This window comes from Triplophysa rosa, linkage group LG8, assembly GCF_024868665.1.
Source record: "Triplophysa rosa linkage group LG8, Trosa_1v2, whole genome shotgun sequence".
NCBI lineage: Eukaryota > Metazoa > Chordata > Actinopteri > Cypriniformes > Nemacheilidae > Triplophysa > Triplophysa rosa.
Genome location: NC_079897.1, coordinates 13,022,773 through 13,039,397, shown reverse-complemented (window position 1 = coordinate 13,039,397; position 16,625 = coordinate 13,022,773). Strand labels below are relative to the sequence as shown.

General features: G+C 39.7%; 1 protein-coding gene across 4 annotated transcripts in view; it reads right to left on the bottom strand.

Annotated features, from left to right (window-relative positions):
* Positions 1-16,625, bottom strand: part of adcy2a (adenylate cyclase 2a) — a 157,658-nt gene that overhangs the window by 132,175 nt on the left and 8,858 nt on the right. For all 4 annotated transcript variants that reach the window (XM_057339805.1, XM_057339806.1, XM_057339804.1 and 1 more), the window contains exon 2: positions 6,977-7,174. In XM_057339805.1, coding sequence (XP_057195788.1) covers positions 6,977-7,174 — 198 coding nt within the window. The remainder of the gene's footprint in view (positions 1-6,976; positions 7,175-16,625) is intronic.

The window sequence follows — 16,625 nt, the reverse complement described above, 5'->3', positions numbered from 1 at the left end:
TACACACCTCTGCTGTGTATCAGGACTTTTCGCTTGGATCTTATCTAATTGATGCTCAATAACCGCCTCAACATAAAACAATTGTGAAACAGAAGATCAGAGACTAAGAACAAATGTAATGGCTAAATGGAAATGAAATTGAACGAATAAATGGATGTGGGGACATGTACAACTGGACAGAATATTCACACTACAGACCTTTATTCATAATGCACACAATATACCATCTGAAAGAGAGAAGTTACACAGAGTCATCGGTTGAGAACATGAAGTATATGACAGATTCTCAGAATAATAAGTATGGACTGTGGCGGAGTGTGATGAAGGAGAATAATCTGTTGCTGCTTTCTCTAGCCTGCAGCCAGCACGACTCGGCAGACGCAGGAGCCTCTTTGCATTTTAAGAAGCAGCTGAACTGTGCCGCACATCAGGGGCTCTTTGTTAAATCCAGGACTGAGGTTGAACTCTTGGTGATTTCCACAGGAAGGATATGGAGTTAACTTATTAAAGACCCCGTGAAATGTTTTAATGAGCACAGTTGTCTTAGCTGTGTGTGTATTTTCTATTGACACTATTGAAATGATTGCTATTGGATTTGAAAGCTTTTATGGGGAGTATCAAATGCTTGTTCTTTTAGAATTGCAAATACAGTTCAGTTCACATCATAGGCATGAACAATAATTGTAACACTTTACAATAAGCTTGTAAGTGTTAACATTAGTTAAAACATTAGAGGTCCAGTGGATGAAATTTAGCGGCATCTATTGGTGAGGTTGCGGATTGCAACCAACGGCACACTCCAACCCTCCCCCTCTCTTTCAAAGCACTAGGGTGGATGACACAGAACTAAGATGTCTTCACATTTTCGCTTATTTGCCAAAGGAGATAACATATCTACGAAAGCTCTGTTGAGCAGTTTGTCCGTTTAGGGCTAATGTAGAAACAACATGACGAATTCCATGTAAGGGGATCCGTGGTGTATGTAGATAGAAATAGCTCATTCTAAGGTAATAAAAACATAACGCTTCATTATGTAAGGTCTTTATACACCTCTGAAGACATAGTTACATATATGATATTGCATTTCTGTCAATAGATCCTCCAAATAATTACACACAGCACCTTTAATCCATGCCGAAAACTTTATTATTTATTGTTATTTTATGTTAGCTAATGCATGTACCGTTGTTAATAAATACATGCTTACTGTAAAGTGTTACCACTATAATTTACCTCTTACTGTTGCAGGGTGTACTGTGGGACAGACATTCTAATAGCAGAGAGCATTTGATTGGACACAACATAAGGAGTGCAAGATGAGTCATCAAAGGACTACATTTCAAACGCATAAACATCATTTGCAATTTCTTAACACCTGCACTTTCAAAGACATTATTCCACAAACTAACATAAATATATTTTTAATTTTTTATAAAAAATTATATATATATATATATATATATATATATACATTATACAGAGTTTTCCCCAAAAGGTTTAAAAGTATTGTAGTACGTACCTATACATTTTACTATGGTTTATGAGTAAATACTATAGTATACTAACATATTTTTTAATGTGGGCAATTTATATAGGCCTATCCCTATCCCTGTCATATATAATATAATTTATTTAAAAATTATTTTATTTATTGGAGAACCTCTATTTTATTTATTTTATTTTTATATATTTAAGATTTAGTCCAAGCAGGCATTTTATTAAAAATTTTGCTTAAAAAATAAAGAGCAAACTGTTGATGTTAACAAACGTTAAGAAGAAAAGACAAGCAATTTATGATCTGCATTTCCCCCAACTGTACCGAAATTACCTTAAAATCAGAGGTACGTATTTTGTGTACCAAAATATTATTTAATATTATATTGTACAGTATCTGCCTGAGCCTTAAAACAAGCATTTTAATGTATATTTTAATTGCGCCTTTGGCTAGTTTTTCAAGACTATGCTATTATATAAAAAGCCTCTAAACTGACAAACAAGAAATAACCCCAACATTACAATCCTAAAATTTTGCTGAAGACATCAGGTAGGCGGTATTAGTTTGGAGGAAATGTACGACTGAAAAGATTATTGAAAAGATAACAAGCCCAATTCAAAACACAATCAGACACCCCACCACATCAAAACAATTCACGTGCCAAAGCATCTAAAACAGCATCCTCCCCTAGTAATCTCACCGGCAGATGACCACACATCTCAACCTCGATGGAACCATCCAATAACAACAGCCTGGATATTTTCAAACAGTGGCCACGGGAAAGGATCCAGGCATCTTAATGAGCTTTGTAATCTAAGTGAAAGCAGTCTGGAATGCAACCTTTTAATCTTTATTTGCTTTACTGTTTTTCATTCTTGCCTGCCTACAAAAGAGCCTAATGAATTACTTGCCTTTTGGCCTGTCTCACCTCATTTCTCTGCAAAGTGAAATGTGCTCTTTGACATTAACACCACGGTTACCAAACAATAGCTGCGTATTCATTTTAATTCAGCCAGAGAGGAGCGTTTTAGTGCCACCTCTGACTTGGACCAGTCCACACTGTATCTGACCCAACCTGAAGCAAACCTAACAAAAAAGCAGCACTCATCTCTTTATGCTGCCCTGAAAGATTCATGATTTCACTTGGCATTTCAGATGCAATTTCAGGTGCAATTACCAAAAATGTGTGGACCGCTGTGACCTGACACCTGGGACAAGCCATTATGCACGGGGAAGTGGTTTGGATTTGTGCTTTCCACTATCACTGAGGTGCATAAAGCATTCCGGCACCAGCTGGCAACGGCAGTTGGCTTCGGTGCCAAGAGATCCTGGAGAATGTGTACTCAGAGCTTGTTATGGGTCAATGTTGCATCGTGGTGTGGTCCAGAGAGCAAAGGTTTTAATGGTGGAGGGTTCAGAGGGCCACAGAGCAACAGCAGTACTATACGGCTGAGGAGAGGATCGGCTGCTGTTAAAATCACCTTTGACGTCTGAGTAACCTCAAAACTGTAGAAGTCTAAAACCACACTCCATGACTGTAAACCCTGGGTGCATTTGTTTCAAGGGCCATTCGAGTCTCTACAGTCAAACGGAACAAATTACGACAAACACACAAAAAAAAAATGATATGTTCAATTTAATTCACTTTTTTATGTCAACAGGTTCCATATAACTGAATTACGTTTAATTTAAGTAACATTATCTATTTCAGTAAACTTAAGATACTTACATAAAGTTAATGCAATGTTGTTTAGTTGAATCAGATTAAGAGTCTTGTTTTAGTTTTAAATCATTAACTTGATTAAGTTCAATTATGCTAAAATGTATATTTTACATTAAACCAATATGAAAAACCAAATTTTATCGATTAGGTTATTTATATATTTTTTACTTTATACATTTTTTACAACAATCAGACAAAACTGTAATTTGTCTTCAATAAGAAAATATTGAGTTAAGAGAACTCAACAGAAATTCTTATTTAAAAATGTAACCGCCCACTACCTAACGAAAGGCAACCCTTCTCTGAACAATGGTAACCAAAAAACACAAAAATGTGACAAACTCTTCAAAACCTTAAAGATTAATGAACATTAAACACTAACAAGTATTTTTTTTTTACTGAAAAATGCATAACAAAATATATTTTTTTGTGTTCCGCGTTAGAAAGAAAGTCATACAGGTTTGAAATGACAAGAGGGTGAATAAATGATGACAGAATTTTCATTTTGAAGATGAACTTCTTTAACTTTCAGAATCTTATTCATTCATATAATGTCTATAAATATTGAAGACCTACCTGGTGATGTTTCTTAACTTTTTCTACATACAGAGTACAAATTCATTGCATTTTCCTTTTCTTAACAAGATATATCGGCCCTGATCATGATAGTGTGAAAAATTTCATCGACCTATACCAATTATTGTTTATTATTATTGTAATTAATATATTGGTGCATCTTTTATTTTCAGGTAGCGTTTTGGTTAAAGCCTGAAAGGTATATTTCTGACACTGGTTTGGCACTGTATTGAAATAAAAGGAAAATACAATAAAATATTTTAAGAAACATTGTTAAGAAAAACAATAGCCTTTAAAGTTTCGTGATCTCTGTGTAGTAACACTTTCCCTATAGTGTCCTACTGTCCTTAAAATTTCGTCAAAATTCATTGGTTAAAATAGTTATGAGCTCTCAAAAAGGATGTATTAATAATTAACACATTGTTTGTGTTATGCTATTTAACACATTATGTGTCATTTGTGTGTTGTCCCAGAAATACTGTAACACAGATGGTCCAAAATATCTCACTTAAAAAAAATACACAAAGTAAACTAATTAAAAAATGAATAAGCAATTGGTACAGCTTCCTGCATGTACACACCATGAGGCTATAAAAGCAAGTGACCGAGTTGGTCTCGGTGACACGACAAAGCCTCCACAGAGGCCCCTTAATCTGGAGCCAAGCGGAGATATTGACTAACACAGGAAGTCATCCCTCCTTACACGTCTGACATTAGCCTTGTTTGTGTTTCACCATATGCCGCCTACTCCAGAGATACAATATGTCAGTGACAAACATGGGTCTAATTTTAACACGTCGAGTCATTAGCTGCTAGCTACACTCTCCATTCACTGAATTTTTATTCCATTTTACTCGATGACCTTGCAACTGTTTTTTCTTTTTGCTCCTTAAGGAGTCATTTTTTTAACTAATAGGAAAGTGCATTGTAGCTGGGCCATGCTGCTGATTACTTTGTGAATTCCCAGGTCTGATCGCACATTTGCAGCATTCTGATTAATGTTGAACGCAATAATGCTCGCTGGACCGGCTGGGTCAAACGTGTGGTGGCTCAGCTGCCATGGGAGTATCACACACAGCGTTTATACAATCATCATTAAAGAGTAAGGAGACGGCTGGATGCTTTACATTTTAAGAATAAAATTTCTAAAATACTTTGTCAGTATACTTTGTGTACAATTAATGTTCCAACATGCAGCCTTGCATAGGGATGAAAATAATGAACTGCTTACCTGTTAACCGATTAGCTGTTCGAAATGTTGATCGATTAAAGGAATAGTTCATCCAAAAATAAAAATTCTGTCATCATTTACTGTAAAACAAATTTTACAAAATTGTTCTGCTGAACACAAAAGATGATATTTTGAAGAATGTGGGAAACTAAACAGTTCCAGGGCACCATTGACTACCATAGTTTGTTTCCTCACTATGGAATTCAATAGTGCCCCAGAACAGTTTAGTTACAGACATTCTTCTAAATATCTTCTTTTGTGTTCAGCAGAACACTGAAATTTATGGATTCATTTTAGGATGAGTAAATGACAGAATTTAAATTTTGGGTGAACTATCCCTAATACAATCGGTTATGAAAGTCGTTCAAATAAACATTTTCTTGTTATGTGTCTAGTACAGTTAAAATAAGTGTGTTATGTTGAACGAAAGATCATCTTCAGAAATGTCCCTGAGCATGGGTGGTGTCAACACAACGACTGTTATGTTGTTTATTATGTCTTAATGCATGAATCCTCTGTTGTTCAGTTATTTGCAAATATTACATATATTAAAAACAACATTTGTTTGTATTTTTAATGGCTCACAGACACTCATCCATGCTAATTTAATTAAATTGTAATTTTAAATTTCAATTAGGGCTTTCAAACGATTACAAATGACTTTTGAACATTTTTAAAAACAAAGTTATCTGTTTTTCCAAATGAACTCTTTAGATGTTTTTTGGAGGGGCTGAATCTTGTGTTGTAAGATAGGAATCCAAATATTAATGGGGGGATGAGTCTTAACTCTTATAACTTTGTCTGATCTTATAGCGGATCGTTTATTGATTTTAACTAAATAAAAAATGAAACGGTGACCAACAGCCATCATTAACCGTTAATTGATAAGATTAAAATTATAGGGCTGTCAAAAGATTAATCGTGATTAATCGCATCCAGAATAAAAGTTTGTGTTTATATCTTATGTCTGAGTACTGTGAATATGAATTTTGTATTTAGACAAATTACATACACATACATGTATACACATTTAAGAAATATTTAGATGTATTTATTTATATTTACCAATAATTGAAATTATATATAAACATTTATTAATTTTTATTTAATTATATATTTTATGAATGTATGTGTATGTGTTAATGATACAAATTTAATATGCACATCTTACAACAAAAGATTCAGCCCCCCAAAAAAACATTTAAAGAGTTTATTTATGATTTTGTTTTAAAACAGATAAATCCTAAACTCCTAAATTTTTTTCAAAAATCATGTTTTTTTATTGTGCATTCCAAATAATATCAATAAAACAGTTACAGTTGGGTTGTTTTGAATAAGTAAAAATAACAACAACAAAAAAAAATACAGCCAACTAACACAATAAAAACATGATTTTTTGAAAACAGATATGTGTGTTTTTTTATGAACTCTTCATTTGGAGTCATTAAATATCTCATTTTGTAAAAGCAGCTCTTGTTGGCTTCAGCTAGTCTGTAGCAGGCTAGCACCAGAGATCAATTGACATTTAACAGTGATGTAAATAAGAGAGATATTGGTTCAGGGCAAATGGAATCCACCATCAGTCTTAAACTTTGCCATTGCCATTACAATCAGCATGTGTCTTGTTTTCTGCATCCAACAAAATCAACAATCAACTTAAGCACATTCCTGTGTAAATACACTTACACCACCCTGGCCTTATTAAAAACTCGCAGTTCCAAATACGACTTCTGTGCCACCTATGAAAAACGTGTCTACAAAAGCAAATCTAACCAGAATTTAATTAGCTCATCAGGGGCTGGGGGCGTCCCACATATCAATCCACCCTCTCCACTTAACCGAGAAGTGCGTATTTCTCACTCTCCCACCAGCTCTCATGAATACATCACGTGAGATATATCAGCTAAAGGGCCCCTGAATAAAAACAACCTCGATTACGCACTCGTCTTACCTGATCCCAGGGACAGATGATGCCTCCGAAAAACATAAAGAGGTAACCCATGGCAACCAGACAGGCCCAGATCACCAGGGAGAAAACCCGGAGCAGTTTCTTGAAGATGGACTCGATGCAAACCAGGACGAAGATTGTGAGGAAAATAGCCAGTGCGGAGGGGACGGTGATTACGAAGGCGACGTGATCCTCGATATCCTGCGGAGAGATGGCAGCGTTACACAAAGACCTTTAAATTCTCCCTCCGACAGCCACTGGATAACAGTTCATCTGATAAACCACTGAATGACCATCAAGCCAAAGCCCCACAGAGTCTGCTGGCAAACCGGGTCCGCTTTGACTTGCTCGGAGATAAAACGAAAAGGAAAACGTATGTTGGAGTTGTTACAGTACACGGTGTCCCTTGTCATGCTCATGCATTACTATCATTAACGACGGTAGTAATATCAATAACTTTCATAATACTTTGTACTTTAATACAAAGTACATATTACTTTTGTGAATACACCATATTGTGAATAATGGAAAAGCGTGACCTATTCTCTTTCAGTGTGCATGTCTACTGAATTTTCTTTATTTTCCAGTGCCACTATTTCTGTATGGGAGGCAAATCCTGCCAAATTTAAATAAATAAATTAAACGATGAAAATGAAAATGAAAACCAGATTAGCAATTTCATTATACACAACTGCATGCACAATATGTGTCAAAATGAAAAATAAAATGAATTTTTTTTTCATTTTCATTTTTACACTGACAATGCGTTGTCCCTGTCAAATTGAAAAAGAAAATGCAATTGGTGATTTGACATTTCATTTTCACTAAAATCTCGAGGCAAGACTGCCAATATGAAAATGAAAAGGCAAATGTGAAAAAGAAATTGTAAAAACATTTTTTACAAAGGTTTTATTAATGTTCACGCAATAATACTGACACAATTCAAATTAAAATGGAAACTTTGATTTTCATTTTATTTTCTCTTCTCTTTAATTTCATTTTCGTTTTCTTTTTCTTGTTCACAGTCATGCAAATTACGTGTTAATTAGTGGGTGTGGACGAGCGTCTGCATTACTGGGAACGCCCACAAAAACGTCATATCCGTTTATTCGAACGAACGTGTGTAGACCTTGTCAGGCGCTTGGCCTTAGCGCTTTGTAATGATCACTAGTGATGGGAAGTTCGAGTCATTTTTGCGATTCGGATGTTTGAATCTCGTTCAGCAAAATGAATAAATCTTTTTTCGAGTCATTTCGTTCATCTGAGCAGAGTTAAATTAATGTTGCATGTTAATAGCCAAATTACCCCATAACGTTTATTTATGCTAGTTTTGATCAGATATTTAAAAACAAATAACTTATAATGTAGTTAGGGACAAGTTATGAGAAACAGTTATTTAATTATTTCCTGACAGCATTTCTGTAAAGTTATATTTCTTCCTATAATACAACATATAACACGTACATCATGCATTTGACTGATGATCCGGGAAGTGGTCATGTAACGTTAAAGACTCGGACTCGAAGACTCCGGTACAGGCTGCAGGTTTGCCTGCGGAGCTACCATTTGACAAAAGAACAAAAGGGCTCGGACCCGATGACTCGAGAGACGAACTAATCATTTCTCTTTCCGGTATAAGGACTCGGACCCGATTACTCGAGAGACGAACTTATCATTTCTCTTTCCGGTATAAGGACTCGGACCCGATGACTCGAGAGACGAACTTCATTACTGTTTCTGGTACAATGTTGCACATGCGCGGTCAACACAAAATGAACGAATCACTCGCTGAGACACTCGTTACTCCCGAGTCATTTTAAAGATTCGTTCAAAAAGAACGAATCGTTCATGAACGACCCATCACTAATGATCACGATGACTGTGCCTGGTGCAATACCAAAAAGTTGTAGTGTGGTGTTCTGCATCTCTGATAAGTTAACAGACGAACAAACTAAAGCATTGGAGAGCCTGTATCTCTAGCGTGCCCTGAAACATGCCAGAGCGCGATTGTCCCCGCTCCGCCGCTGACGGCACTCACTTAATCCTTGGTGTTTCCAGTCAGATCCGTGGGCGTGGCTTGTTGGTTTTGACTAAATCTTTGGTGTTTCAAGTCTTACGAAACCTTTACCCTAACCCACACCCTAACCCTAACCATACTCTAACCATCTAAACTACCTATGATTGTTAAAATTGACGAAAAAACACGTTTGGGTGATCACGTGTGACTCGAAACACCAAGGATTTAGTGAGTGCCCGCCAGCTGACCTACTCTTACACTGTACATTACCATCCGCACCCGAGCACGCTATCATCATTACATTGTGACTGCTTTTAAGAAAACATAAACAAAGCGATCTTTCTCAGCACAATAGAATCCATCGTAATGTTCGGTTTGAGGTTGATAAGGTGTGTTTAACTTCACGCGGGCGGTGCGCAGACTAATTCGCTTAGGGTATCATCATGCGAGAGCTGTCATGGTTCTGCCCCACCTTGTCTTGCTTCTCTTGACCTAGTGGCAGAACCATGATAGAACCTCTTGTTTTAAGTGGAGAGTGACGTTTCGTCCCTGTTGGTCTTCCACTCTCCGGTGTGGCGTCTCTGTTCCCGCCCTTTTGTCTCCTCGTTATTGTTTGTTAATTAGTTCATGCCCCGCACCTGCTTCCTCTTGATTTGTCCCCTTTATAAGGTCCCTGTGTTTTCTGTCCTGTGCTGGATCATTGTTCTGTTGCGTCGTGTTTGTCTTTGTGGTGAGTTCTTGTTGTGTAGTTAGTTTAGTTTACAGTGGTCATGTCAAATGTTATTATTTCTAGTCTAGTTAGTCCCTGTCCGTGTTGCTATGTTTTGTTATGTTCCCCCACGTGGGTCTTTGTTTTGTATTTTTTAATTATTATTAAAATCTGTCTTGTTAACCCCTTACCCGCTGTCTGCACTTGGGTCCTCTGTCCTTGTCTCCGTGTCTCACCCCGAGACTCATGACAAGAGCGGCTTATATGTGTTTAAATCAGCCCCGCGTACTTCATTCATTATGATTATGAGCCAATCGTTATACGAAGTGCTGCACTATGTTATGAATGCATGTTTTAAATGATGCGCCTGTTTAAATTCCTCCTTGAAGTTCAGCTGTCATAGCAAAATGACAGCTGATTAACCCAATGTTGTCACTTCGGGGTGTCAGGATGCTTAAAGAGTACATTCCTCGAGATCATAAAAAATACATTTCATTAAGTGTTTAATTTTGCCGTGTTTGAATGTAAGCAATCTGCCAAGTTGTAAATCCGAAGGTGAACGAATAACAAAGTTATTAGCTTATAAAAAAGGTAATCGACTCTGAATCACGTGAACAAGTCATGACCTGTCCGAATCTTTAACCACAATGTATCTACGTCACTAGAAATAATCCCCGCCTAGGACTGACTGCGAAAACTTAACTCTCTCCTCCCCAAACACTGTACTAGCTCGTTCGTGACGTGTGCATCATGTCTAAGAGAAGCTGTGTTCTATGTAGTGAAACTAAGTCAGTCTTATTTTCACTACCAAAGGAAGAACTTCTGAGGAAAAAATGGTTACTATTTATTTTTCAAACGACACCAAAGGAGTATAAACCGAACGTTTTACTTTGCGCGCGTCATTTTACCGAAGATTGCTTCATCAATCTTGGCGCCTTTACTGCAGGATACATTAAACGTCTTTCCTTAAAAGATGTTGCAATACCAACTTTATTTGGACCTGTAAGCTCCACCGAATCACAACCTGTAAGTGTGACTCTTTATTTTTGTCTTTACTTAAAATTAAATTTGTGTGACGTTATCTCATGTCTGTGTTTAGCTAATGTTACCGTTATTTTTGGGGTTGTTACTGTTTGTTTACCTAACGTTAGCTATAAACTCGTTGCGCTAATGTAAGTGTTCAACCATATTAACTCGCAAAGTCTTTATTTCAAGAACTGCGTGGTGTACTATAGTTATAATAACATCTGAAGATACGAACACCGTACACTGTATGCCGTGATAACTAACTGTTACAAGAGAAGTGTCTAAAACAGTCCTTTTTCTTACTGGCATCTGTATAAGGATTAAAGAATGATTCGTCAGACTCGGGCTCGAACTGGTAAGGTAAAATCGACGCCATCTCTCTCTATACACTGTTAATATCCAACCACCTGCAAACCGTAATACAGCAGTAATGATAGGCGGTCCATTTGCGACACATGCTGAACGCGTTTGACCAATCACAGCAGACTAGACCATTTGACCAATCACAGCAGACTAGACCATCTGACCAATCACAGCAGACTACACTATCTGACCAATCAGATCAGACTACGCTGGCGGAAAGGCGGAGATTACACAGATGAATCGCAGAACGAATCATTTGAGAGTCAGTCAAGAAGTAAGGTAATAAAAACTGCTTATTATTACGAAATAATAGTATTTTTACATCATGTATGTACATAAACTTGTTGTCGGACACTCCATAAACCAAAATAAGCCCTTAAAAATATTGAGGAATGTACTCTTTAAACAAACAAAGCAATGTTTTGATAGCAACTCAAAGCCACGGAGTTAAACCTTTTAGGGAAAATCACACATAAACAGATCACCTCTAAAAAGAAACTTGAAAACAGCTGCATGTTGACTTTCATCAACTTTCTCTCATCCAGTATCTTTCGCATACTGTATAATTGCACTCAAAATAAATATAGCCCCGTTGCAGCTTTGCAATAACGTGTTTCAGCTAAATCTGTAAATATTCTGCTTTTAAAACAAAGATTATTACATAAGCAAAAGCAAACCTAGTTTAGTCAAGTATTCAACGTGTGCCGTGAGCATTTTTCATGTTCACAATATATTGATTCAACAGTGTTAGATGCGTTTAGAAAGACTGTGTTCAGAGTGAATTTTATTGGCTTCTCAGCACACGTTCAAAGTTTTTTTTTCATTGCTATCCATTCAACACAGATCTTATTGACTACAGCATTACATCTGTTCTCCCATGTGCCTCACTCTTCTAATAACACTTTAAACATGCTTTTAGGGCTACAAATGTGAGGTAAAAGCATTTATGTGGGTCAGTAAGTTGCCACCCCATGACCTCTATAATGACTGCCCCATCCTTCAGAGTAGCCATTAGATGGCTTATGTTTTCCAAAGCTTTAAAAGTCCAGTGTGTAGTTTTTTGGAGGCTCTCTTGATAGAAATGCAATATAATATACATAACTATGTCTTCAGAGGTGTATAAAAACCTTATATAATGAAGCGTTATGTTTTTATTACCTTAGAATGAGCTATTTCTATCTACATTCACCGCAGGTCCCCTTACATGGAATGCTGTTGCCATGTCGCCATGTTGTTTCTACACTAGCCTCATAGACATTGAGAGAGAGAGTTGCGTCAACTCCGTTGACTCCAATGGAACAGTTTTTTCACAGAAATGGCAGTTCGTGGAGCCCCCGGAAGTTACTAGTAACGCATGGAGGTACGGCTAAACAGACCAATTGAGGTCAACTTTTACATTTACATTTAGTCATTTAGCAGACGCTTTTATCCAAAGCGACTTACAGATGAGGGAAACAATGGAAGCAATTGGAACAACATAAGGACAACAAAAAGCATAAGTGCAAAAAGAAAATTGGTCTCATATAGCCTATCACAGTATACAGAGCTAAGGTTTTTTTTTTTTGAAAGAGATAGAAGTCAGAACTGATCAGTACTCATTTACTTACTTTCAACTCATTTAAAGACGCAAGTCATTTAATGAATTAAAAAATGAAAGAAATAAAGCATTTGAAGAGAAAACTTTACTTCCTGGAACTATCTGAAGGCTCCATGAATCATGTGACACGGGAAATTTTTGAACTTCCATTGTCGCGACTCTCTCTCTCAATGGCACTGAGTAGCCCTAAATGGACAAACTGCTGTAAGGAGCGTGTTTCGTAAATACGTTATTGCCTTTGGCAAAGAAGCGAAAATGTGACGACATCTTAGTGCTGTGTCAGCCATTGAGTGCTTCAAAAGGGAAGGGGTGGAGTGAGCCGTTGGTTGCAATTCACAACCTCACCACTAGATGCCGCTAAAATATCCACAATGCTCCTTTAATACTCTATTTGAATGTCAAATGTGACATTGCAAAACAAAAAAGAAAAACTAGAAAAAAATCTATTATTAACAGTCTATTGCACTTTTATTTTTACACTTTAAATGCAATGTATTGCTGGTAAAAACTAGATATTTTATTATTATTTGACATGAAGCCAGCTACTTGCTGCTGAACATTACCATTCTGGAAGAGAAAAGTATTTGAACAGTATGCAGTGCCCTTCACGATTATTGGCACCCCTGGTAAATATGAGCAAAGAAGGCTGTAAAAATAAATCTGCATTGTTCATTGTTGTCCTTTTGATCTTTTATTAAAAAAATCTACAATATTCCAACATTTCATTAAAGTAAAACAATTTGAAGTGGGGGGAATAAAATATCATGAAAGAAATATCTTATACACCCTGACCCTGGTCACAATTATTGGCACACTTAGAAATTCTTATGAGTAAAATATCTCCCGAGTATATTCCCATTGATATTTACATTTTCTTAGCACACCAAGGTGACTAGAAACATGATGTTGTTCAGTCATGACTTCTTGTTGCCCAGGAGAGTAAATATTAGTAACACAAAGCCCAAACCCCCTTAATCATTTATCACAAATGGATAAAACCAAAGAATATAGTTCTGATGTGCAATATAGTTCGGTTGAGCTATACAAAATACAAAATGGCTTTAAGAAAAAAGTTAAAACAATAAAAAATCTCATTTCCAACATCAGGGCAATGATCAAGAAGTTTTAATGGACAGGAGATGTTGAAAATCTGCTTGAAACAGGATATGTGTCTATATTGTCTCAATGCACAGCGAGAAGAAGAATTAATGTGGCAAAAGACTTTTCAAAGAGCACAGATGGAAAATTGCAGTAATCAGTTGAATTTTGTGGTCAGAAAGCATTTAATAAAAATAAAGGAAAACGTCTTGGTTAACATCCTGATGGAGGGAACGAGACGTTGTGTCGAACCGACAGATGGGGTTCGCTCTTGAGAACCTATCACTTCCGACTATTTTAGAAAAGGCCAATGAAATTGGCGAATGAAATTTGCATGCCAGACTCCACCCCCGGATATCCGGGTATAAAAGGGAGACGGCGTGCTTCATTCATTCACCTTTGTGCTGAGGAGCCTGAGACCTCTCTCGACTGCTGCAGCGGGCAGCACGCGTTGTGGCATGAGGGACACAACGTCTCGCTACCTCCATCAGGGAACTGAGGGTACATCCGTAACCAAGACGTTCCCTTTCTGTTGGTCTCTCGACGTTGTGTCAGACCGACAGATGGGGTTCCTATGGAAAACGCCACGACGCTGTGCCGTGTCACAATCTCTAGCGAAGCGACGGTGACTGGCCTGGGCGTGTCAGACATGAGCGCTACCGCAAAATTGTAACCTACCAGTGGATAGGTAGGGGGTCCCAGAGCTTTTCTTGAAAGGTGGGAAGGCCCCTGCCTTCAGCCCTCACAGGCGGCGGCCTTGTTTCTCTGACAGCGAGAAGCCGCCCGGTACCGTAAGGCCACTGGGTAAGCGCTACTTCCTCAAATGGGGGATGAGCTACAGAGACCACTTCCTACCGTAGGGAGGAGATTAGTGGAGATACCAACATGGTCTCACCGTTAGGGGAGAACTCATGGGAGGAATGTGCAGACTGAAGGAGTTAACCGCAAAGTGGAGGTCCACCTAGGGAAGGTCATGGGTTGCCAAGGTGGGAACCAATCATGAGGATACATCAGACGGAACCGCCCGATTGGGGGGGTTACAACGTCCGGTAGCATTAGGTCTGGTTAGAGCTATGTTGTGGATAACTCAGTTGGTACCCGGCCTAAGGGGCAGGACTGCTCTGCCCAGCCCGCCCGCAGGAGGTGCTTGCTTAGTGATGGATGGAATGCCTGTTCTTCACCCAGTGGGGGAAGAAGGGGAGCAAAAAACAGCACGCTGACCCACCTAGGAGGGGGGAAGGTGCTTTCGCAGGCGTATGCCCTACCGGCCGCCGGTCTTACCTGATGCCCTGCAAGACTCGAGCTGATATCAGTTTTACGCGGAGGCTGTAGAACCTCGCGAAAGTGTTGGGTGTAGCCCAACCCGCAGCTCTGCAGATGCCTGCCAGAGAGGTGCCTTGAGCCAGTGCCCACGAGGAGGCTATACTCCGTGTGGAGTGAGCTCTCACTGCCAGTGGGCACGGGCGATCTTAGGACCGGTATGCCGTAGTGACTGCGTCCATGATCCAGTGCGCCAATCTCTGTTTGAGACAGCCCTCCCCTTCTGCTGATCTCCAAAACACAAAGACAACACAAAACACAAAAGACAAAGAGCTGCTCAGAGCTCCTATGGCGCTGTGTGCGGTCCAAATAGAGGAGCAATGCGCGTACTGGACACAACACGGATGGGGTTGGGTCTTCCTCCCCGGTGGGGAGCGCCTGTAAGTTCACCACCTGGTGTCTAGGGGGAGTGGTGGGAACTTTGGGCACGAAGCTGGGCGGGGGTCTCACAATAGCGTGAGAATCACCGGACTTGAGTTCTAGGCAATCTGTGGACACCGAGAATGCTTGTAGGTCCCCTACCCTCTTGAGCGCCATCAGGAGAGCCGTCTTCATCGTGAGGTGAGAAAGAGCGGCATCGCCGAGGGGCTTGAAGGGGGGCCTCTTGAGGCCCGCCAGGACCGCATCAAGGTCGCAAGAGGGTATGGAGCGTGGACGAGGTGGTAGCCTTCTCGTGCCCCTTAGGAACCTAATTATCAGGTTGTGCTGTCCTAGAGACTTACCAGCAATTGAGGCGTGATGAGCGGCAATGGCGGCTACATACACTTTCAGTGTGGAAGGGGAGAGATTACTCTCGAGTCTTTGGAAGGACAGCACGTTTCCGATCAAGCAACTCCGCGGGTCTTCTCTTCGAGAAGAGCACCAGGATGAGAAGAGGCGTCACTTATAGGCGTATAGCCGCCTAGTGGCCAGGGCCCTAGCCTGAGTGATGGTCTTACCGCCGCAGGGGGTAGGCCACTCAGGATCTCCTCGTCCCGGCCAGGGCCCAGACATGGAGGTTCCAGAGGTCTGGCCTGGGATGCCATAATGTGCCCTTCCCCTGGGAAAGCAGGTGCTTCGTCAGGGGAATCGGCCAGGGGGAGCTGTCGTCAAGAGCATTAGCTCCGAGAACCAAGTCCGGTTGGGCCAGTACGGCGCAACTAGTAGAACTTGATGCTCCTCTTCCGTGACCTTGCACCGGATCTGTGCAATGAGGCTCACTGGGGGGAAGGCGTACTTCCACTTGTCCCACGGCCAGCTGTGCGCTAGAGAATCCGTGCCGAGGAGGGCCTCGGATGGGGAGTACCCTAGTGGGCAATGGGTGGTGTCCAAGGAGGCGAACAGGTCTACCTGAGCCTGCCCGAACTGTACCCAAATGATCTGGACTGCGCGGGGGTGGAGTCGTCACTCTCCGTGAGGTGTCAACTGACGAGAGAGCGCATCGGCTGTCTGTTTCAGGTCGCCTGGAATATGTGTGGCTCGCAGGGAGCTGATCACCTGCGGACTCCACAGGAGGAGGCGTTGGGTGAGTCGTGTTAGCTGT